A 24,446-nucleotide genomic window follows, 5' to 3' on the forward strand; every position below is an offset into this window, starting at 1 on the left:
GGAATTGCAGACTTTCTCACACGCAGGAAGTGAAGGAACCAAACATGCCTCCTCTCTTTCTGTKTCAGTTTTCACTTCACAACTGGAATTGTGTACCAGGACCTCACCACATCCACCCAGGACCTTACAGCCCGATGTGCCCTTGAGCTCCAAAAGCATCTGCTACACCATCACAAACACTGCTCAGAGCCTCTGTCACAGCTGAGCACAAAGAAAAACATGTCTTGCCACACGTTTGCTAATAATGTGCATAAAAATCTGTCAGTAATGAAGCCACATTGAGCCTGCATGCTGAGGACTAGTCCTAGAAGCTTGGAGTCATTCAGGTCCTAAAAGATCATTGAGTCCAGCCTCCTTTCAAGCTGCACTAGAAATGCTGCCACAATCTGACAACAGTTAATATCAAAGTGTGTCTGTGCACAAGAAAACACTCAGCAGAGGAGCTGATGTGCATCTCTCTAGGAAGAACAGAAGACAAAAATAATGAGCAGCGATTCCAGCAGAGACAGAACCCCACCTAGAGATGCTATTTATGACTGATGTGTAGGTATGCGCGCAAAGAAAAGCCTGCACTTGCCTACAGAGCTCAGGAGAGCAGGATTCAAACCAGAGGAATGGCCGAGTGCAGCAGTCAGGGGAAGGGAGGGCAAAGCTGGCARGAGAATTTGAGAGATTTACCCTTTGAACAGGCATGCTCATCAGAGAASACCTCAGCCTATGAAAACACCTGGAGTCTGAATAGCAGGTAAATGAAAGAATTATTTTAGCTCACAAGACGAGATGAAAACACATTGAGAACAGAACAGCCACAGCACAAGTAAACCTCTATTGGAAGCCTCCAGCACTGGAGCCAATCCTCCACCCACCTCTGTAAAGGGTGAAAGTGGCCCGTGCAGAATTGAAATTAGGTTTGACCACAAGCTGAAATGCAAAGGCTTGCTCCAGGGGCACCTGTGATTCAGAAGGTTGGYTGCTTCCAGCTGCCTCCCCCTAAAGCACAGCACCACCTCATAAAACTGGCCTCATGAAATTGGTATGAGTGTAAACACGACCAGGACAAAAGCAATAAACCTCTTCCTTATAAACCTTATCTTATCAAAAAGAATTACAGGATGTCTCAATTATTAAAGGCAAAAATTTTGTCAAGTGATTTCAAGCTAACAGCATAAACATCAGCAAAAAATATTTACTGATTGTCCCAAGATTATAAGCAATAAAATCCCCAAAAAGATTTTCTGAGTCAAAGAGAAACAGCATTCAATTGAAAAACAAGCATTAATTGAATAACAGCAGTGAAATTTAGGTCCAGAAACACAGTATTATTTTCTAAAATTATATAGTCAGAAGAAACAATTGCCCRTAATGAGTTTAATTCTGATTAACTTGATATTATGAATATCACTTTCTAAGTTAAWTTTTTTTAAATCTATCTTCTTACTAAAAATAAAGAATCATCRCTCAGTAAAGTCATGGACACTTCTCAGCTTCTGCCATGTTAACAATTATTTTAACAGGTTTCATGTATTCTATATTTAGTTTCTTCTTCCAGGAAAGAAGCTTGAGAAGCGAGGRGTTTTACCTATTTTAAAAACAGGGGAAGAGGAGAATCTGGGTAAAAGCAGTAGATGACTGCAGCATGAGGGTTGGTTTTAGTCTGTGACTGACAAATCTTGTGCTGGTTTTAACATGCACCACCTGAAGCAGTCTCTCAACAGCTCCAGATTCCTGGCTTCAAGCTCTCCAATAAGGAAAGAAGTATCAGTCACTGAGGGATTGGTCTTGCACAGTCTCTACAACAAATACATTTATTATTTTGCAAGGGGGCAAACAGCTGCACATCCTGGAATGTGCTGTAATTCGTCATCTTTACCAGCAAGTAATGCTAGCAGAGCTCAGTGCGTTTGAAACAACAACAAAAAAAAAGTTATCCAAAGGACACTCTGTAAAATGTCCTTATTATATAGCTATTGATAGCTTCCTCACAGCTGTCTGGTGCTGGGTGTTGTAGTTAACACAGGAGGTGCTTTAATTGCTGCTCTGAGTTACAGTTAGAATTTCATTCTAAGCTACACAAATAACTTCTCAGCAGAGTAACAAATTTCCATAATTTTAGCTCAGAAAAACAGGTTCCCAATCTACATATGCTACCTAAGCAAGCATGTAAGGGCTGAAAGTGTTCGCTTCCCATGGCTGACTAACAAAACAGGGGCTCTCACAAGACAGGAGAGGTGCATTTCCTTTAYACATAAACTGAAATTTTAGGACAAATCCCCCACAAAACACCAAAATAAACAATACTTCTTTTCTGAATGTAAACAGAAAAATGCAGTACCCTGCACTAAACTATTTTTTCCTTCAATCATCTGAGTAGATGACACATTTCTATGTACATCATTTAGAAGTAGATTTCATTTTCCCCCCAGAAATTCCCAAACYCTTTCACGATACCAGAAGTACCTGGAAGTTTCATAGCTAAATGTTAAATAAATAAAGCTTCATGCAAACTCTGTCTTCTTTTCCATTAACTAAGAACATCCCCTTTTGGAAATCAGATTACTTCAGTTGCACATCATTTTAAACAGGGGAAAATCACAAATATAATAAAATATTCCTTGAAACTTCTTACTGGGATGCACTGGGATGGCATCAAAGCCATTAAGGCTGTCAGCTGGCACAGATACGTGACTGCTTTCACTTTTCTCACCTTACTAGTCTTTCCTAGAGGATTAAGGCCATGCATTGTTTTTCATAACATTAGGCAAACTTTCCTTGAAAAGAACACGGACTGGCAGGGCTTAAAGCAGAATAATCTGTGACTTTCATTACTTTCATTACATTCATTTAATTTCCCTTCTTTCTTTCTGGAGCCAGCTATTGCCCACCTGCAATGTTCTCACTGCACAGATTGACAGAGATGTGAGCTGTAAATACGGTCAAGTGCATGCAAGAGAATCTAAAGCAAAAATAGGGAAAATTTTATGTAAGCTGGGAGTGTGCCCTTGCAGCCCAGAAAAGCATCAAAAAGCATCAGAAAGCAGTGTCACCCTGCCCCTCTACTCCCACCTGGAGTGCTCATCCAGGTCTGTGGCTGCCAACATAAGAAGGATGAGAACTTGCCAGAGAGARCCCAGGGGAGGCCCCAGGAATGATGGAAGGATGAAGCTCCTCTCCCACGGGGACAGAGTGGTGCTGCTCTGGYCAGAGAAGAAAAGGCTCCGAGGAAAACTACTTTGAGTTTAATACTTACAGGGGGATTAAAAGAAAGAGGATGAAAGACTTTTTACTACAGTCCATAGTGACCAGATGAGGGGTTTTAAAACGAAAGAGGGTRGTTTTCTACTAGGTGTAAGGAAGAAATATTTTACAACGAGGGTGAGGTTCTGGAACACACTGCCCAGAGAAATTGTGGGTACCCCATCTTTGTAAATGTTCAAAGCCAGGCTGGAGGGGCTTAGAGCAACACCATCAAGTGTGATCATCACTATACATATACTAGGATGTATACTTTACATCTTTCAAGTAAATATAGGCATAGAGTTCACTTAAAAATATTCTAAGAGCAATGAACACTATAAACGAAAATGCAGTTCTGAATATTTCGAGCTACTTTCTTCAGTCCAAGAGTAATATATGGAAAGAACAAGGGAAAAATTAGGTTTTGGGAAGAAATTTAACTTGTGGTCCCAAGCACAATAAAGCTTTAATCGTAGTAGTTTCTGTATGTTATTAATCCAGAGGAGAATGCTGCTCAGACCTACTACACTTACTTGATGTACATGTAACTACGTGCAGCTGTTACAAAGAAATTTAGAGAAACCTGTCTGGATTTGTCACTCTGTAAAAAAAAATCAAGAGAAGAGATATGAATCATAGGCAGAAAAATAACTTTTAAAGCAGAGGGCATTTAATGAATCGAATCAATAAATAAGCATTACAATTAGATGTCTGAGAAACATTCCCATGYATAACAAAGTTTAGCTTGGTATGAATTACCTCCTAAACTGTGTAAAAAAAATGATGTTATGTAAGAAAATTATCTCATATTATATTAATGTGACCAGTTACTGAAAGTTCCTCATCTGAATTACAGCACAACACAACAGAAATTAAATTCTTCTATTTGAAAGTTTRGAAGGAAGTTTTATCCCAATAGAGAAATCTGAACTCTTCCAATAGTGTAAAGCAAAAGGAATTCAAAACGTCAAGAGAAAGGTTTCCTTCAACAGACTCCCTTCAGCCTGGTTTAGACTTGTTCAAAACAGACAACACCTCAATATCTGGAGCATATTCATCCTGGATCACACAACCAGCTTTACAGTCACCAGCATTAATTCACTCACACATTTCCACTGTCAGTCAGAAATCCTGTGCACGCAAAGAGGAACCCATTTTCCTTTCGTGGTGGTTATTCTTTACTGGAACATCCTGGACCGCCTTTACCTCACACTAATCAAATATCTCCAGTGGGGTTTTAGGAGGAGTAGAGCATGGAAAAGAAGAATTAACTACCAGTTCTGCGTAGACAGAGCACATAAAAACGAGGAACTGAAAAATTTGCTAGTCAGACTAAACATTCATATGTATATATGCACATATATAGTGCCAGAGGTACTACAAGAAGAGATGGGTGTAAAACTAATCAGTTTACTTCCTTTAGAGCACTAAAAGAAGAGGGCACTAAGGGAGCAGGCAAGTTATTGCCTGAAGTCCTTCCACAGTTTCTGAATTTCATTTCCTTATTTCACTAGCTTATATTAGAATAACTTCATTAGTTTATCCTCTCAGCTTTACTCAGCAGTCAGGCCAGACTGCAAAAATATCATTGCTCTAACATTTTCCCTAAAATACATGCATTTGTGAACCTCCTCAGGATTCCCATTTTAAGTAATAGAACTGCTCCATCCATGTCTGTTTATAGACAAAAACTAAATTATGCACAAATATCACACCTTGAAAAAWTTTTAAGGGAGGGAAAAAAGATGTTATGGTTTTGAAGCCCCTGACTGCCTTTTATTCCCTTGAAGCAATCTTGCATTGAAAGTTTCAAATTCAGATCTGAAACAGGAGTTTCAGTTTTGCTGTGAGTTGCCACACACTCAGTATTGCAGAATAACTGCTGCATAATAACTGCATTTGTGCAGAGAGCTCTTTCAAAACCTGCTGAATTCAGTGAAGTTTTCAGACACAGGAGAACAACTTTAGGGCCATCACTGCCTAGTGCTGTGCTCTGTTGTGGGCTTCCACAGCCTGAGAACTTGCTCTGAGGCCACTAATGGAGAATAGAGCAGGCAATGTCAAAATGTGTTTTTTAACTGAGAAGTCTAGCGGCACCTAACAGTTTTATTTTGGAGCAAGTTAGGTTTTTCCAGTATTTTCTTTCAATAAACGGAGTTGAGAGTGGGATGGRGGCTGTCTGGAGCACAGGATTTCCAGTTCTGACCATGAAGGGCTTCCACCAGCAGGATGCACAGCCTTCACAAATGGCACTCGCCCCAGAGCCTGAACATMGTAATTACAACATGGTCTTGCTTCAGGTATAAACAAGCTCAAGGCATGCTGTTTTCAGGGTTACACTGCAGCAACGCTAAGCACCTCAACAAATTGCCTCCAAATTAGTGAGGCCCAGCAGCATTGCCCTTGAGGGAACTTCAGCTGAATCTACCTGAGCAGGACAAATCATGCAATTGTCGCAGCTCTTCACACCGTCCTGTGACATCAGCTGACAAAATGTTTATGAGATCTGTGCTGGGTCACACAGAGCACAGGGCACACAAACAGCCCTGCCTGACCCCACACYGCTGCGGGACACAGGAGGTTTCTCAGGGTAGGGAAGAACCTCTGGGGACACAGGGAGGGCTTCCCAAGGCACTGTGTGCCGTGCCTGCCCCGCTGCCATCACCCCGAAGGATGCAGGATGTCCAGAGCTGCCCCTGGGTGTGGGACACCACAGCAGTGACCAGTCCTGGCAGAGAGTTGTGCCCCTGGGTGAGCTCCTTGTAATGGCACACACAGYTCTGACAGCTTTTCTCAAGGCCAAGAGCTCTGAAGTGCTCTAAAGCCAACAAMGCATTTTTACTGTGGTGTTTTCAGCTCATACCCCCCCAAAAGAAAAATAATATCCATAAAAAGCTCCAGTTCGCTGATCCCACCACTTTCACAGAGCAGGCCCTTAGTTCACTGAGCACAGAAAAAAAGCTGCACAATCAGCTGGGTATCTAAACCACATCTGTAGCATGAAGAGCCTTAGACAAAAACATCTCTTCTGCCTAGCACTATTAAATGTTTTATTAGATTTAGCTCACTTTATTATGGTGTTATCTAGTTCTTCATATTAAGAAAAAATAAACCCTTAAATACACTTTTGTTTTTTCTCTTCARTCTTTTTCGTTTTCATCTCAAGAAGTTTACTTAAGCTTCTCAAGGTTCTCCTAATCCTTATTCCAGTATTTGATCAAGTTCTGAATTTAGCCCTCCTAGCTAATAATTTATTCCTTTGCCTATCTCTCAGCTGCCATTCCTCTCCACCAACGTATTTATTGCCATCTGGACACAGAACACCAACCTTCAGATTTGAGCGGTAGCTATTCACTTTTTAAACAATGTTGTTTTAAGACAAATAAAGGTGAAATATGTCACAACTGCATTTTTAGCTGTGGACTTCTCTCCTACTTTTCTCACATACACTTGTAAAAGTCAGAGATTATTAAATGCTGCATACTGCATTTAAGCTTGGCTAGTAGAGAGGTCTGCTTTCTCACAATTTTAAAACTAAATGTCAAAGTCCACGTTATCACACACTCKCAAGAACTTCTGGTGCCTGAGCAGTAAGCAGGGTTGGTTTTGTGACACAGTTTCCTGTGTACAGCACAGCAGCACACCAGTTTTAGGCACTTACAGATTTCACAGGTCTCAAATGCTGAATCTCCATCAGGCGGACCCAAATACTCAAAAAAATTCTTTCAATACATCCTGTTCTGTCATCACTGAAATCAAATACCTGGCTCGATACCTAGAACTGGGTACTCCGTGTAAAGCAGGATCTTTACACAAATATGGGGCTTGTTCTTTTTAAGGGTCTTACATTTTTAATCAAGTGTTTAGAAAAATTACTATGCTTAAATGCTAAGAAATTCCWAAACAACTCCAGGTAACAACAGTCAGCTTAGAAAAAGCTTATCAGAAAACACAGAAAAGCAACCAATGTTTTGGGATTCCAGATGAGATGGAGAGCCCTGGACAAGCTGCAGCCAATAGCAGGAACCACGTCCTCTGCTTTTCATCTTTGGACATTCCCTAGAATGTGCTTTCAGCAAATGTACCTTTCTGTATTCTATACCTAATTACGATGTAATACAGGATCTCTCTGTTATCCATTGCAATATCTGAAGCAGAAGAAATGTATAAACTGTTCATCACCTGAGATTACATTTGAACACCTTCCAGGAATAAATAAAAATGCAATATGGTGTTTTACTGCCTGTCACTGACCTCACATTCRGTATTCCTCCTTAACTATTCCCATTATCCTCCTGGTATTAACAACAAAACTCACATTTCAAGTGACTTTAAACTATCCACATGCATATTGTACACAATATGTACACAAAACCACTTGTACAGCAAATACTGCTGGCAAACCTGCACAAAAGCATTCGGCCTCAATCAGCATACTTTCTGCATCACTGACCAKTGTGGTGTTTTGCAGACCAATACAACACAAATTCATTGCTTGGATTACACAGATTTTTCTCCAATTCAAATGTGAAATCACATTTCCACTCCTATTCAAAGCTACCTGTAACATCTAATAAACTTTCAAAAGCTCCATGAAAAACAAGGTTTGAAGATTTCTTTTTCTTTAACATAAGGGTAATCTGATACACAGAAGCACCACAACTTAACAGAGAACAAATTAAGTAAATATACCTGGAAATAATGAATTGAATTCACAAAAGCAGCAGATAAGACATTGGCAGAAATTCATGGCAACACAAAAGTATAATACAAACCATTTCTAGAATAAGATCTTCAAACAGGAAATGATTCCACCTCTCAATATGTTGTCAAGTACAGGTGCAAAGAAAACTCTGGCAACTATACAAAAGTATCAAGATTCCTACTGCGTTGCTTATAGTAACAGATCTGTATTGTTTCATTATTTCATCAGAGAGGAGGCTAAAGCATCCTGAAATTTATATGAAGTAATTTCAAGTACAACCCAGTGATACAAGAAAATAAAACCGTAGTCAGAGAAAAACAGTTAGCTTTCCCTTGGTGTGTTTATATAATTCTGAAACCACTGGCAATCACAGGAAGATAGAATCGTAGAATGTTAAGGGTTGTAATGGACTTTAAAGACCAGTGAAGCCCAACCCCCACTGCACAGACAGGGACACCTCCCACCAGAGCCAGGACCTCACAGCGGTATCCAAACTGGCCCTGGATCCTTCCAAGGATGAGACAATCCGCAGCTTCCCTGAGCAACTTGTTCCAGTGTCTCACCATCCTCACAGTAAGGAATTTCTTCCCAATGCAACATAAACTTCCCCTTTCAGTTTGTACCCATTCCCTCTTATCCTGTCACTACAGTTCCTGWTGAAGAGTCCCTCTCCAGCCTCCCTGTGGGCCCCCTTCAGATGCTGCAAGGTTGCCATGAGGTCTCCACACAACCTTCCTTTCTCCAGGCTGAAGGGCCCCAACTCTCTCAGCCTGGCTTTGTAGGAGATGTACTCCAAACCCTTTACTGACTTCATTACCCTCCTTGGGTAAATGGACTTGTTCCAACAGCTCCATGTGCTGTTTATGTTGGGGACACCAGAACTGGACCCAGCACTGCAGGTGGGGTCTCAGCAGAGCAGAGCAGAGGGGCAGAATCCCCTCCCTCCCCTGCTGCCCACGCTGCTTTTTGTGCAGCCCAGGACACGTTTGGCTCTCTGGGCTGTGAGAGACTCACACTGCTGGCTCTGGTGGAGCTTTTTCCATCAACCATCAGCCCCAAGTCTTTCCCTACAGGGCTGCTCTCAAGGGGGTCAGAAAAATTTTGCTACACTCATTCTGAATCCACTCGAGACTTCAGGAGGAGGTAACCCTGCAAATGAACTTCACATGTTTTAAACAGTTGCTTTCATTAACTTAGAAGGAGTTACAAGGGGAGAAACATGAAATATTAAAGCCATTGTCCCACCAAGGCAGATCTGTCCTTTAGCTCAAATGCAGGACAGTCAGTTTGCATCACAAGGTCAGCAAAACAAAACAGCACAGATTCTTGATTTTGTTACMCAAAAATTTCAAGTACAGCCCAGATATACAAGGTCCTTGAGCTTTCTTATTCTCTATTTCACTGTAATAACAGCCATAAATAAACATCTAAACATAAAGGTTATCAACTATCAACTATCAATTAAGCAAACTTCAAGGCTCCTACAACATGCCCAGATTTGTCTCTCTTGTTCTATCCTMTTGTCCTCCTCCCTCTATCTTGTGCAAAGACCTTCTACTTTCTAATATCATAAAAACCATAATTAATTTTCACATGCCTCTAAACCCCACTTAGCTGCCTACAAAATCATTCCAGTCATGCCAAAAGTATAACACAGCTAAAAGTTCTAGCAATACTATAAATAAGATCAACTCTAGACCACTTGAGACACAGATTTTATGTCTGGAATCCCAAACACTACAAGCTGGAGGCCAACAGTAGCAAAATATTTTCCTCTGTATCAAAGACATAAAGGTAAATAATGTTTCCTCAGAAGAGAACTTCTTTAAATAAAACAAMTCTGCAGTTATTCATAAAGACAGCACAACAGACATCAGGATTAAAAAAGAAATCTTAATATCAACAGTTACTGAAACTAAAACATGAAGATGAGCTGGAATTTTTTTTAAAATTGYCAAACAGTTGTTCATTTTTGTTTCRTCTTATAAAGCATAAAATAAAAAATTCATTTGAAGTGCAGCTGACAAAATGCAAAGTTTGTGTTCTGAACTGAGAAGGAAGGATGTGGGATGAGCGGAAGTTGGGCAAAGGTTCTTCCACAGAACCTGAAAATTACTTTAATACATTAAAGAAAATGGGCTAAGCAAATATACAAAACGAATAATCTTCTGCTGAGAAGTGGAAGGATATCATAAACAAACACATATCTAATTATGAATACTCCAAACTGGGTCAATAATCAGGAGTTAATTAYAGGCCACTTAACTAGGCTTACCTTATCTAGCTTTTTTATGCATGCACACACTTACAGGTTAGAGAGAACCATCTGCAGCAGATGAGTCAGAAAGTCACAGGTACCTTCTAGTGCCCAACTAATATTTCCCTACATTCTGAAACCACGCTGTGTAAACACTCATCCCATCTACCACATATTTTCTAAAAGATGGAGGTATGGTTTTGCTATTTATTTCGTATTAGTTAACCACGATGGATAAGAGAGAGCTCAAAAACATATTTAATATAAAGTGGTGATGCTTCAYTAATACTAATTAACATAGGAGCAACTTCCTCCATTGCCCAAAGCAAAGTAGCACCAAAATCCCCTTCATAACTGTTCATATAAAAATAGCATAGTGTCCACGCTTTGCATGGCCAGGTTTTGGTAGCAGAGGGGTTACAGGAGTAAGAAGTTGCCAGAAGCTTCCCCCATGTCCAGCGGAGCCAATGTCAGCCGGCTCCAAGATGKACATGCCACTGGCCAAGACTGGGCCAGTCAGGAATCATGGTAAAGCCACTGTGAGAACATATTTAAGGAGAAAAAGGTTATTGGGCACATGAAAATGTGCTCAGAGAAGAGAGGAGTGAGAATGCGTGAGAGGAACAGCTCTGCAGGCACCAAGGTCAGTAGAGAAGGAGGGGCAGGAGGTGCTCCAGGCTCTGGAGCTGAGATTCCCCYGCAGCCCGGGGTGCAGCCCTTGGTGAAGCAGCTGTGTCCCTACAGCCCTTGGAGTCCATGGGGATGCAGAGATSCCCCTGCAGCCTGTGGAGAGCCCCACTGGAGTAGGTGAGTCTGCAGAAAGGCTGTGAACCCATGGSAGGTTATTATTATCCCCTTCCTAAACACATTTTTACCTAACAGCCAATTTAATTTTGCATCGCTGGATCACTTGTTATTACYCAAAATGCCTTTCAAGACAGTCAATTGACCCCTATCTGTTTGTCATATATGCTGGAGAGGACCATCAGTTACTGGTAACTAGTGGACTTTATTTCCATCACAAATGGGGTGTTCACCTTCAAAGCTCAAGAACAAATATCTCAGAAGATAATCATATGCAGGTATACGCTTTTGCTGTTTGGAGCTTATTTTTCTGCTTCTCAGTACCTTACAGTTTAATAAGTTCTTCCCTTTCCCATGTATTTAGTATGTGCAGTAATATCATGGACTGCAGTTACAGGTTTTTCTTCAGTTCTGCTATTTACAGTTCACACTGAATATAACTGAGCTCCAATAACTTCTGCAGACAGAAYACAAACCAAGAAAAAACATATTGTGTCTATAAAAATACTTGGTTAGCTGGAATTTACTTCACAAATACAGACAAAGGCACTAAAATAAGCAAGCACATAGAATCTTCAACTACAGCATATCAGATGCTTCTGTATCAAACAGTTTGCTTTGCTCTGCCATTTCCCAAATCCATCTCAAGACCAACTCCCAGCATGGACACATCATCCAGACATGCTCCAATAAGGCTCTGATACTACAGTAGGAAAAAAAAAACATTGGTTGAGAAAGGCTTAAGCACACCACACAGCAAATATTTTCCTATTGATCAGGTCAAAAGGATCAAATTGATATAGTAAATGGAAGTTCCAGAAATTTATTCTGGAGTTTCCTTCTGGGGTTACAGAACACACCAAATACTCTGCTATGAATGTGGAGAGCCCAGTCCCCTGCTCACACACACACAGGTGATTTAACAGCCTTCACTCAGGGTCAGACGTATCCAAATAAATACCATTAGCCACAGCTGCACCCAGCCTGATTTCCACAGGCCAACAMCACTGGACTCCTGCATTCTTCACTGCATTGTTCCATAAAGTGGGAGAAAATGATGGGTTTTAATGTGCCCAGTTTTGGGGGCCCTGGTATCTAATCYGAACTTCCGAAAGAGTTATTTAAAAATGCACAACTGAATTTCTGGTAGAAAAAATGAGATTCTGGATTCAAAATTAGAATTTACCTATTAGAATATTTTAGTTAATGAGAAAAGAGTAAAAGCAATGCAGATTTTGGTACTGATGTCTTCTGGACATAATAATAAACAATAATACAAGTTAGTGACTTATCAATGCAAACTAAGGGTTTTGTCATCAGAAAGACATGTAAGACCTTTTAAGCCCCTGTGTGATTTGCTCAAGGGCTGAGACACCGTTCAATCTGGATTTTCAAACAAAAACTAATTCAATGAATAGCTTTTAAAACATTGTGGAGTACTTTGTTCAATATTCCATCTCATACACCTGCCTCACTACAGAGATTCCAGGAACCACCACAATGAAATGAAGAAAGAAGGGATGTTTTGGATTGAACTAACAGGGTCAATGATCAGTTCAGAAAACAGCACCTGAAACACAGCTTCCAATACAAATCCTGTATTCTGCACTCTTCCCCTTCTTTGAAACTTGTTAGAGATGCCAAAGAAACAGCCAAGTGCTACCACCACTCTGCAAATTACACACCTTAGTCTCAGAGCACAGAGCTCTCTTCTCAGTGGGGCTGAGGTTAATCTCTAGGCTAAAGAAGGAAATTCTGGTTTGAGCAAAACATKACTTGAGAATGCAGAAATGCTGTGTGAAACCTTTTGTTCACATGCTTAACTGAAAAAAATGCCATCTTAACTTTTACTTGAACATATGTTACATTCAGTCTGGGCATTATGATCTGAAGACACAGGAGGAATAAGAGGGAAAACTAAAAAATTAGTTAGGAAACCACCTAACTAATTTTGAGCCATACTCACTTTCTGTGGTTACAAAACCAGTCTCAAATAAAGAGGCCTAGAATGTGCACTGCATCACAGTTGAAGAATGTTTAAACATTTTTATCACACATAAAATTGACAAGATGGCTGCCTACGGTTGTGAGCAAATGGACACAAAAAAAMCCCAGACCAGCCCTAAAAAGTCCCCAAGTTACTTTGCCATTAAATCATAGCTCCTGGAGTACCACAATCTGTGTATCGATACTTCAACCAAAAAACGAGAGCACTAGAGTCTGTCAAATTGAGATTTGCAGTACTGGAATATGTCTTGACATTTGTTCAAGCTATTCTGTGTACAAAGTATAGTTTCCCTATGATAAAATTCTTCCTATATACCTAATCTTTGGTAAAATTTTGTTATGTTCTTTTGATTCACAAAATGTGACTTATGCACAAGCATAAGAAATTTGTCCAGGGAGAAGATGAAAGTAGTTTAAATAATCTAACATTGGTAAAATATAAAAAATAGCAAAACACCTACCTACAAAGGCAGTATGAAAAGAAAGACAAACGGAAAAGAAGCAAAGTACCGTCCAGTTCCCTTGTGTTTTATCTTAGGGATGTAAGAAGCTGKAACCAAGCTTACCCAGACAGTGGTCAAAGCAGCTAGAATGTAATAAATACAGAAAAATACTATGGAAAACATACTACCAACTCTTTAGAATAAGGAAGTAATTTAAAAGGATATATTAAATGGTGGGATCATGACAAACACCACTTGGTGACTTTTTTTCTTTTCATCTTCTTATTCTTCATGTACAAGAAWTAAAAACAACAGAAAGATGAATTCTATCCCCAAATCTCTATTACATGGTAAACTCAAGAACGAACACCTGCAACTTGGAAGAAAATTCATCCTAAGATATAACTTATCTCAAACCACCTACTATTCACCTACCACCCATTGCTATTCAGTATTTCTGATACTTATATAAAACTAACCCATGAGAATGTATTATCTGCTTTAACAATAATTAGGTATTTCACTGTCCATCACTTGAAGAACTTGCTTTGTTGTACCAAAAYAAGAAATTGAACAAAGCTGACATCCCCCAACCATTTGATTATTTCCACAGTCTTTTCCAGCAGCAATTATTCTTCTTTATACCTAGMAGCAGCTATTTAAAGAAAACTCAGAAGAGATAAATGAAGCCTTGGAGCAGACTGAAACCTAAGTTTAGTCAGATTAGGCTGGTTACTATTTAACGGAAATGAGCAGCTTCCTGTTGTCAGGGCAAACAGCAAGCAACTTCCATTTCAAGCTGCAATGTTTTATGCTCCTGCAAAGATCTGCATCACAGCTTCAGTAGTGYTCCAGGTGAAACAGAGACACTACGTGTACTAGAACACTTCAGTTCTGGTACTAAATGTAAATGTACTAGAACATTTCAGTTCCTTCTTCCTGCTTCTAAGCATGTTCCAAGTTCATGAAGTTTTGTCATCCAAATACAGGTCTTGGACCTCTTTCCTCTGCAAAACTCCTCCCCTACGGACTTTTGATTTGTTGGTTTGTTTGTTTTTTTGGTTTTGTTTTTTTTCTCTCCACTGTCGATGCTCTTTCAAAGCAAATTTCCTATTTAGAACTGACAAAAGACAGAGTTGGCAGTCAACCCAGCCAGCTGGGATACCGCTGGGAGAAGTTTTGGCCAGGCAGTTTGTCACTGAGTTTCACTGACCAGTTACACAAACAATTTGCAAAGGAGCCCAAGTGAAACAAGACACGTGCAGAGAGAAGGAAGCATCACTTGGATTTGCGCTTTGCTTCACTACCCGTGCGTAGCGTGGTCAGGTAAGACTGTGAATATGCACCTCTGCAGACACACAGACCTATGTGGAAGGCCTGACCGTTCAGGTTTCTAAAAGGGATAAGCCYACATTGAACTGTGATCTCTCTTATTTAATTAGTAGTACGTAAATAATATACAGCTAATTCTACTGGCAGGATATCAGGATTTTTGCTAGTAGTTTTGAAGCCAAACCAGCACGTCTCAGAAAGTTTGTCTTTTACCACCACCGTGCAGACTTCAGCTGCATCACCACACTTGTTGCCCCTGTCCCAGGAGCTACAGATCAGTCCTGTGCGCTCCCAAGCACATCCGGACGAGGGGAACAGAAACAAACATTTCCGGAAAAGCAGCAAAAAGCTAGCCCAGGAGAAGCGGCGGAGGTTCGGTATCCCCGAGCAGAGCAGGGCAGGGCAGGGCAGGGCAGAGCAGGACAGGGCAGCCTTCACCCAAACTCATCGACGCGTGAGGAAATTCTCCCCGCGTGGTTCCGGGCAGCTCCCACCTGGAGCGCGGTTCCGGGAGCACCCCGGCCCCAGAGCCTTTCGCGCCCCGGGCTCAGCTCAGCTCAGCTCAGCCCCAGCTCAGCCCAGCCCACCCCCAGCCCCAGCTCAGCTCAGCCCCAGCTCAGCCCAGCCCCAGCCCCAGTTCAGCCCAGCCCCAGCGCTCGGCCGCGGCTGCCGCGGGCGCGCAGGGCAGGGGCCGGAGCTGAGGGGAGCAGGATCGGGATCGGGAYSGGGACGGSACGAGGCCCCGCGGAGCGCAGCGGCCGCACTTACTGTGTGTGCACGGAGCGGCGGCGAAGGAGCGGCGGTGCCGAGCACAGCAGAGCGGAACGGAGCGGCGGCGGCGGCAATTCCCGGCTCCCCGCCGGCACCGGGGCGGGGCGGGCACCCGGCCCTGCCCTGCCCTGAGATCGCCCCGGGCCGGGGCGGGGCCCGCCCGTCCCGCTCGACCCCCGCCGCCTCCTCTCGCCCAAGCGGCAACTACCAAACCCTAAATAAAATTGTTTATATTTACGGAGCTGTGCGATGAGATATTTTAAATTTTGGCAGCAGCCTGCTGGGAGCCTGACGGGATGCGTACTTTACTTTGCTCACTGTGTGACTGGAGTAGGGGTTGTTCGGAGTTAAAGTGCCTGTCAAACTCTACAAGACTAGAGAAGAGAGGAATTTGTGCCGAGAAGATGCTAATTCCAGGCTTGGCAGGGGCAAGATCTGGTTAGCACAACCTGGTCAATGCAYTCCTGCTGGGACAGACTGGAAAGCAGCAGCTTACACACCTACCACCGAAGAAAGATCATCCCAAGGCACGGGGCAGACGGTCTCTGCAACCATCCACAGCCTCCGAAATTGTCCCGAACGGGCCTCTGTGGACACCAGGAACTTGGACTGTAGAAAGGCAGTACTGTTCTGTGACCTAGGGGGAGGTTAACAAAGCTTGGGAAGAAGGATGTACCACTGCAAGTGGATACAAAAAATGCAAAACTCACAGGCCACAAGGACATCTGGCAGAACTCCCAAGATAAGGAGGACACTTAACAAATACAGTTCAGCAACTGTGCTACAAGCATCTTTGACTGGATGGTAATTCCAGCAGCAGRAGATTGCAACCACCAGCTCATAGCCCTCCGAACTAAGAAACCCATTGACTCAAAAGAGAAAGACCTAATTAGCACAGGAAGCAATGGAATCATTAACCATGGAAGGTTTAATTCTGAGAGAACTATGCATCGTGTAGCCTATAAGAAGTAATTGCTTTGTTTGCTAAAATGCACAGTGAAAAGTTTTCAGTCAGTGGCTGATCTTGTGTACCCAGCACTCTTCTCTACACAGAACTTGCCAAACCAAGAATGAACTAGGACCCCCAGCTCATCACTGAGAAGCCAAAGGTGAAAAAGGACCAACAGGGCACCGCCAAATCCACAGGTGGTGGCAGTCTTCTGCTAGTATCTCTCTCTTTTTCTCCTACACAATCAAAGCTACAAAATCAAGTCAGTATTGTTGAAGTGGCATTTCATCTCGTTTGCACCTTAATTTGGGCAGCTCTCACTAATCAGATTGTAACAGGCCCACTATCCTTGCATCCCTCCTACAGCTGGGAACGTAGAGATGGCTGAAGCTCCCCAAAACCTCCACAGGCATGCAAGCTTAAATGAAACAGAAAAGGGGCATCAAAAGTTAAGCTGTGGCAGAACACAGTAAGTGCCATCACATCATCCTCATTCCACTGCAAAATAACTTAGTTTTAATCTTTCTGTGATTTATGCATTGAAAAAAAAATCAAGAAACCAGCACCCAACACCAAAACAGCCCCAAAACACCAAAAAGCTAGTACACGGAAAGATAAAGTGTGAGACAGTAAGGCATTAGGAAAAAAAGAGAAATACTGGAATCATACACATTTTAGAGCTAGAAATGGGAGGAATAACAAAGACTAAGAAACTTCATAAATCAATATCTTTATTTTATAGAAAGTAGTTTGATCAGTGTGCTGAACCTGCCATTAGCGATGGTTTTGCTATTTTTAGTAAAAATAAACATTTTAAAATAATTACCTTGRAGAATGTATAATCTCCAAGCTTATTTCCCCTTAATCACTGTTGCTTTTTCGTAACTATTGCATCTAATCTAACACTGGGTGCTCGAAAGAGGAAGGGGGTACTAGTGTAGGATATCTCCATAGTTTATTTCCTGCCACTGGTTCTGAGGTTCCTAAAACGCAGTAGAACTTGTATGACCTCACCCTGCACCACCTTGGTGTGGTACAAAGTCTGCACCTATTTCACCTTTCTCCATCAATATCCCACAATGTCAGCTGTTGGCTGAGAATTTTCTGGAGTAAAGTCACACAGCAAGCCAGTTTAAGTACCCGAATGGCCAGAGTTTTAGCTTTACAACGTACTGAAGTAATCAGAAAGAATTTGGATCATGTATCTGAGGTAATGGAATCAGTTAGCAACACAGGAATGACACACTCCGACAGCATTATGTATTGTTACACAAACACAAGTCACAACTCCCAGCCTATGATATTTAAAAGGGACATTATCAACTACAAGCTAAATTATTTTGTCTGGACAACAAATCGTTATTGATTAAGCACTGGCAAATGCAAATTTTACGTTCAATTTGTGCATGTGGCTACTTTAAGCACAGGGCCCTCTGTAGGCACTAGTACCCTTAAGTTTGACTAACTTGCGTAGCGACAGGGAAAAAACAGTAATTGCTGGAGGACAAAAGTCAGTGGAAGTTAAGGGCAACAGCCAGACGGTTTCGAGTTAATTTCTTTCCAATGACTACATGCAAAGTTGAAATTGTCCCTTTACGAGTTTCAGATACAACAGAATTTAACTCATTTTGACTTCATCATTACAAGAAAGCTACTGATAATTTGTCATACAATAGTTAAACATCAATGAACAATATGCAAGCTAACAACTGATTTGTAAATGAAGTAGCAGCAACATGGAACTCTAGAGGGTTGAGTTTCTGCAGGATTTATTGGAAAGATTATAAAGGTGTGGCAAACACATTGTGATTTTACATAATTTACTTTTGAGACTAGCTTATGGTAATTATAAACATTATTGGAAATGCCTGTTCATGGTCAGTACTTTTCTGGTATAAGCATAAGTTTGCCAGGTTTTTTCAAAGTGCAGCTTTACTCGGAAAAATGACAACATTGTATGTCTTGGCAAATTACATTTAAAACCTGCTCAGTTCGCAGATGGTAAGACAGCTTTTTGTGATTGCCAGTACAATAGATTTGAGCTTGGAGTATTAAAGCTAATGAGATATAAATATTTAAGGACAAAACATCAAGGACATAATTATATAATACTGCCATGATTTTTGCACATGTAACTTTGTTAGTTCAGTGGGTGTATAAAACTGACGCATGTATATAAGCAGCTAAAAAGTCAGGGTTTCAGCTGATTCTAAAGAAGTGTGCTACTGTTTACTCCACTGTTTTCCTTCTTCCACAAGAATAAAGAATATTAGAAACTCAGCCACTGAGTGGATAACACAATACTCACGGGACAAGTCTGTTTTGTAAGGTGGTGTCACTTTTAGTCACTTTTCTGGCCCATCACTGTACTTAAACTGTTTCGATATCAAGCTCAATTTCAATCTATAAGTGTTAAGGAAGAACAATTACAATTGAACCACTGAACAGCTGTACCAGTTTGAAATGCTGTCACATGTTTCTTCATGGCAAAACATTCACATTCTTTTTATTGCACAATTTGAAAATTCAGGTTATGTGCATATAAACCTTCATAGTGTTTGCACTGCAACTTGCGAAACACACATTTAAAATGACCTTAATACATTTTACAAAATCTTTTTAAACAACTTTATATTCTTAAGATAAAAGCATCCTGAGAATGTTACATATTTCATTATACAAGCCCTTCATTTCTGCTATGCTTTATTTATCCCCATAGTTCCATAATTTGACAAGTTTATTTTACAGTTAATATCTTGGTGCTATATTTCACAAAATATCTTTTAGCAAAAAGTACACCATTGGCATTCAAGTAATTCAGCCTCACATCTAATTTACAAATTAAACCTTTGTCAAGCTCTCAAGTAAGGAAAAGTAAACCAAAATACATACAGAAACAGTTGAGCCGACTTAAAAAAAAACAAAAGTAAAGGCCTTGTGCATTAATAATTTGGTCAAACATTTAAGTTATGCAGGTTATAAATTTGGCAAAAAATCCCCTCTACATCTATCCTTTTCAATTAGTTTTCTTTCATCTGACACCAGATGTAAACATAAATATCAGGAAAGAAAGACTGACAGTGTAGAAGCACTTTGCTTTTGAAGTACTTTTTCCTTTTTCCTTTTGTAAAGTACTTAGGAAAACTAGACAAACAAGAATGTAAGTGCTAAGAATGAACTATCTTTGGGCTAAATAAAAGTCTTACTGGAAAAAAAAGTAGAAATAAATTAGGATGGGTTTTTCTTTTATTTCCTCTACAGACACCTAAATAAATAGTCTTTGAAGAAATTCTAGTGCCATATCCTAAAGCAGTATCTTCCTGTATCTTTTTTTATCAAGTCTAAGGCTTCACACATAATCTTGACTATTTTACTAGGAAGATATTCATTCATATTTACACTTTGTTTTTGTAAAGGGAGTGTTCAGGGTCAAAAATATATTTATTTTTAAAAGGTAAATCTGCCATCCTGATGGCAGTGATTCAAGCTATAGAACAGAAGACAAGTTACAGAACATCCTTCAGTTTCTTATACCCTAGATGAGAGGAAGGAGATCAGGCAAGTTAGAGAGGTAAATAGCCTCGATTCCAGGAATGGAGAGAGAGTGGCTTGTTAGATTAATGCTTGCATGACCAGGAGTATTCACTCCTACAGACTTTGTTTCTCTTCTGCACATAGGTATAAATTTTTTTTGGCTCACTAAACAAATTGAGAAGAGAAACATGTATGGTTACCACAGTGAAAAAGCATTACCTAAGGTTTCGATCAGGACAGAGATGCTTTTACAAAGTGGCCAGGTGTTGAATACAAGCAGAGGTCAAGCCCAGGTGGTACACTCAAGGTGAGAGTGCAACTGCCTCAAGAAGAAGAGTAAACCACTTCAGCAACATTTTAATATTATAACTATGTAATTTGGAGTCATATTTAGCTTTTATTTTAGGCAATGATCAAAATGTGAAGGACCTTGTTAGTCTTTAAGGCATTAGTGCATCACGGACTAAAAGCTCCAGGTAATTAATAAATAGGGAAGCGGGGGCAGAGAAAGAAAAATCCCCAAAACATCTTTGTCACAAGCTATCATTGTGCATCTGCTTTGTTGGTTAGTTCCAGGAAAAATATTTTCAGGGAGGCAGAAGGGGAATGTTATTCATTATTCTGAGAAAAACATTAGATCATAAACTTCACATCATTTTTTAACACATCCTTTAAAGGGCTGAATCTATCAGGCAAGATTCTCATCTTTACTGTTCCATCAGCACCACAGGAGAATATGTGATTTGCTGGTCCTGTCTCAATTTGCATGACTCCTGTCCCAATGTTTCTGAAGAGAGACTGTCGGGCATGCTCATTGATGAAAGTGTGAAGAAGATTAAATGTAGACAGACTCCACACCTGGAAAAGCATCAAAACATGAATCTCTTATAAGGATAATGACTCTGATCTTAATAATCATTAGCAATGAATTGTGGAGGACTTGGACTATATTTTGCATTTATTTTTCTGACACTTACTGTAAAAGAAGACAATCTGTAATGACAGGTTTATAGAATACTAACATTCACTTTCTGTAATAGGAAATATCTGGAGAGACTAATTAAAAGAAGGATTGTATTAAAAGGAGGCAAGACAGACATTTCATTATTAAATTAGTAAATATCAAAGTCAGGGTTGAGAACGAATGCAGTAAATAAGACACCTGATGGTTCCACACCTGAACAAGATTTTTTCCACATGAACAAATCATCTCCACTCCCTCCCTCTCATTAATACCTTTATGTTGCCTTCAGCAGATCCCGTGACAAAATACTCTTCTGTAGGATCAACAGCAATTGCTTTGACTGGAGAATCATGACTCTGGAGTAACTGTTGCTGCTGCTTTTGGCGAAGATCAATTACACAGGTAAAGCCTTTTCTGCCTCCAGAAATTAACAACTGATGTTTTGGAGCATATGCTAGCACAGTTGCTCCACTATCATGACAGATAAAAGCTGAAAGCCAAAGAAAAGTAATTTAAATAAAACACAGTTCTAACTTCAATTTTCCATCAACCTCTAATGGTTCAAGACAGTAGTGACACTGACTTTGATGCTGTAATTCAACTGACTACCACCAGCCTACTTATTGCAGTACCATAAACATGTAAATCCAGGTTCCCAGAAGACATTCTGAAGGTGCAGTATTTTCAAATTAAGCAATTAAAACCACTATTAAAAAAATTATACTCTTTTATTCTTTCCTGGTGTAATCACAAACTCACAAACAAAATTGGAAACAGGCTATTTTAATAATCCGCTATTAACAGATTTGTCTGTTTTTTTAAGTCATATAATACCCATCAGAAATTCCTCCTGAACTACCTGTCCAAATATATTGCAAGTTTCCGCWGGTCATTTTAATGCTAATTTGCTTTTTTTCCACATTTATTTGAATACGTTTACTCCCCTAAATGAGTGGGAAAAATGAATGAAAATTACAATTACCAGAATACACCCTTTTACACTGTACTTGTAGTTCAAAGGGCCAATAAATTTACGTTTACAAATTCCCCGTGCCTCTCACATACACTAAAGCATTCACCATATTTTAAGTACAGGGAGTTCACAACTCGGTGATCTTAATACTGCATTTCAGATATTAAAATGCATTTGTTGTGTTACTTGCAACAAAATATTAGTAATAAAGCTAATGAAACCCAGCCAAATATTTATTGCACCTCCAAAATTCTGCTTAGAAGCGTAACTGTTCTAAAGCTGCTCAGAACCTTTAAAAAAGAACAGAAATGTCTGGTTTCAACTTGTAGTGCAAGGACAGAAGGTATTCAAAGGAAGGTGCTCATGTCCCTGAAACCAATCATATACATAGAACCTGGTTTTATATTCCCATTGGTGCATTCACACGGAAGGAAGAATGACATTTTACTAACCATGTTAAAACTACTTCCCACAGTAACTTTTCCAGAYAGGTAGACACACAAATACACCTTTTTTATACTGCAGTCAGATATTTTGGTTGCTGTATTTTACTTACCATGCACCATGCTATTTGTAGGAGAAACCAGAGTATCCCAAAGACAAATATTTCTGTAGAAAAAAATATAGCTTAATTCAGCAACAAATGTTATTCTGAACACTTCAAAAGTTACCTGTACCTTAAAAAGGTTGTTTCAGGCACAAAAGCAATGTAAACAGATTTCCAGTGATTAGTTTAGAGCAGACCCCAAATAGTTCCATAGTTGAACATACACTGCAAGAACATGCCTTCTACACAATCATTCTACAACTGGCTATACCCATAAAGGATTCATGTAAACACTCTCATGTAGCTGAATTCATAGGAATGTAAGCAGCTTGTGGTATTTTTTGATCAATACTTACTTGCAAAAACAAATGAGAAATGAAGAGCTACGCAAATTCCCTACAGCTATAAAAATATTTCAGACAGGTTCATGTGAGTAGAACAGAACAGAATAGTTCAGCTGGAAGGGGTCTTGAAGGATCCTGTAGTCTGCCCACCTGACACCTTCAGGGCTGACCAGAAGTTAAAGCATGTCATTAATGGCATTGTCCAAATGCCTAAAACCTGACAGGCTTGGGGCACTGGCCACCTCTCAAAGAACCTGTTCCAGCATCTGACCCTCTTTGTAATAAAATTTTTCCTGATGTTCAGTCTCAACGTCCCCTGGACTCAGTTTTGAGCCATTCCTACACATCCCTCACTGAATTCCCAGCAGAGGCACTCAAGACCTCGTTCTCTCTACTTCCCTTCCTCATATGGAACGTGAGCASAGTATCTGTGCATCCCTGTGAAACCTCCTTTAATAGGCACATGAATTTAGCTGCCAACATTGCTTCTCTCCCCCTCCCACCAAGAAAGAAATCAAGCAGAAGTACTCTTAAATTGCTTAAGAAGAATCATTTAAAAAAAAAAAAAAGGGAGAGAAAATATGGGACCTTTTTTGTGTATTATCACAACAGATTTTACCTGTTGTCAGAAGAAAATCCTGCTGTAGCTATCAAAGATGATGAACTGATGAAAACAAAGTCATTGGCTGTTTTGTTGTGACACTGCCATGTCTGAAAAATTGCAGTTAGAAATTTAATTAATTAAAGAGAAACTATTTTGTGCAAGCAGGAAATATTAAACACTTCCTTGATAAGGTAAGGTAAGGTAAGAAATTTAAAGAATATGGGATATAAAGGCATTGATGTACCTTGTGAAACCTTTTTCATGTAATTATATTCTGCAATCCTGTGTAACTGTCAATTAATTGACAACTGACAATCATTGACAAATCTCAGTGAACATTAAAGTTGTATCAGATCTCATGTTACATTTTCAACTCTCCACTTTTAGTAGTTATGATTAGACTGTAAGAACCTGTCTGTCATAAAGATCACAGAACAGCAACAATACGTAACTTAATCCTGATTAATATGGTTATCAGCATAATCCTTGCCCTCTCCCAGTTATTCTGATGGGGGAAAGAAGTAAGAGCACAACACAAGTTCATGGAAGCTGATTTAGTATTCATCTTACCAAATATGGTTTAGGTGAAGTTCCAGTAAGTGGGCAACATTTCCAATTTGTTTGATATAAACTTATATATCCATCAGCATCAACAATTCCAAACTGAAAGAAAATATACAGTAATAATAAATACATATGTTTGTATTGCAGAGAAAATATCCACAATTTTGAGAAAATACTTCTAATTTGAAGAATGTCATGTTTTTGCTACTTTACAGTTATACTGGTAGAGGGGAGAAGAGAATGAGTATACAAGCATTTTGTCAGCTACCTTATTTCCTTGATAATTGAATCTCATTCGAGTTACTCTTGAATTGCCACCAGAACGAAAACATGTGATTTGCTGTGCATGACCCCATTCAAACATTCTTACACTACCATCTTGAGCACCTGTCAGGTCTGCAACAGAAAACATTT

General features: G+C 40.0%; 2 protein-coding genes across 5 annotated transcripts in view; both read right to left on the reverse strand.

Annotated features, from left to right (window-relative positions):
* Positions 1-15,651, reverse strand: part of TNFAIP8 (TNF alpha induced protein 8) — a 58,409-nt gene extending 42,758 nt beyond the window's left edge. The window contains exon 1 of the mRNA XM_057372166.1: positions 15,551-15,651. Coding sequence (XP_057228149.1) covers position 15,551 — 1 coding nt within the window. The 5' untranslated portion in view covers positions 15,552-15,651. The remainder of the gene's footprint in view (positions 1-15,550) is intronic.
* Positions 15,652-17,071: 1,420 nt separating this feature from the next.
* Positions 17,072-24,446, reverse strand: part of DMXL1 (Dmx like 1) — a 74,160-nt gene continuing 66,785 nt past the window's right edge. For 2 of the 4 annotated variants that reach the window (XM_057372195.1, XM_057372229.1), the window contains 6 exons: positions 24,301-24,428; positions 24,039-24,131; positions 23,484-23,575; positions 22,530-22,582; positions 21,273-21,490; positions 17,072-20,894 (listed from right to left, as the gene is read on the reverse strand). In XM_057372195.1, the coding sequence (XP_057228178.1) occupies positions 20,670-20,894; positions 21,273-21,490; positions 22,530-22,582; positions 23,484-23,575; positions 24,039-24,131; positions 24,301-24,428 (809 nt within the window). In that variant the 3' untranslated portion in view covers positions 17,072-20,669. The remainder of the gene's footprint in view (positions 20,895-21,272; positions 21,491-22,529; positions 22,583-23,483; positions 23,576-24,038; positions 24,132-24,300; positions 24,429-24,446) is intronic. The other 2 variants (XM_057372204.1, XM_057372211.1) reach the window with 1 other exon arrangement.

This window comes from Malurus melanocephalus, unplaced genomic scaffold, assembly GCF_030028575.1.
Source record: "Malurus melanocephalus ecotype Western Australia unplaced genomic scaffold, MMel_1.1 scaffold_7, whole genome shotgun sequence".
NCBI classification, from domain to species: domain Eukaryota; kingdom Metazoa; phylum Chordata; class Aves; order Passeriformes; family Maluridae; genus Malurus; species Malurus melanocephalus.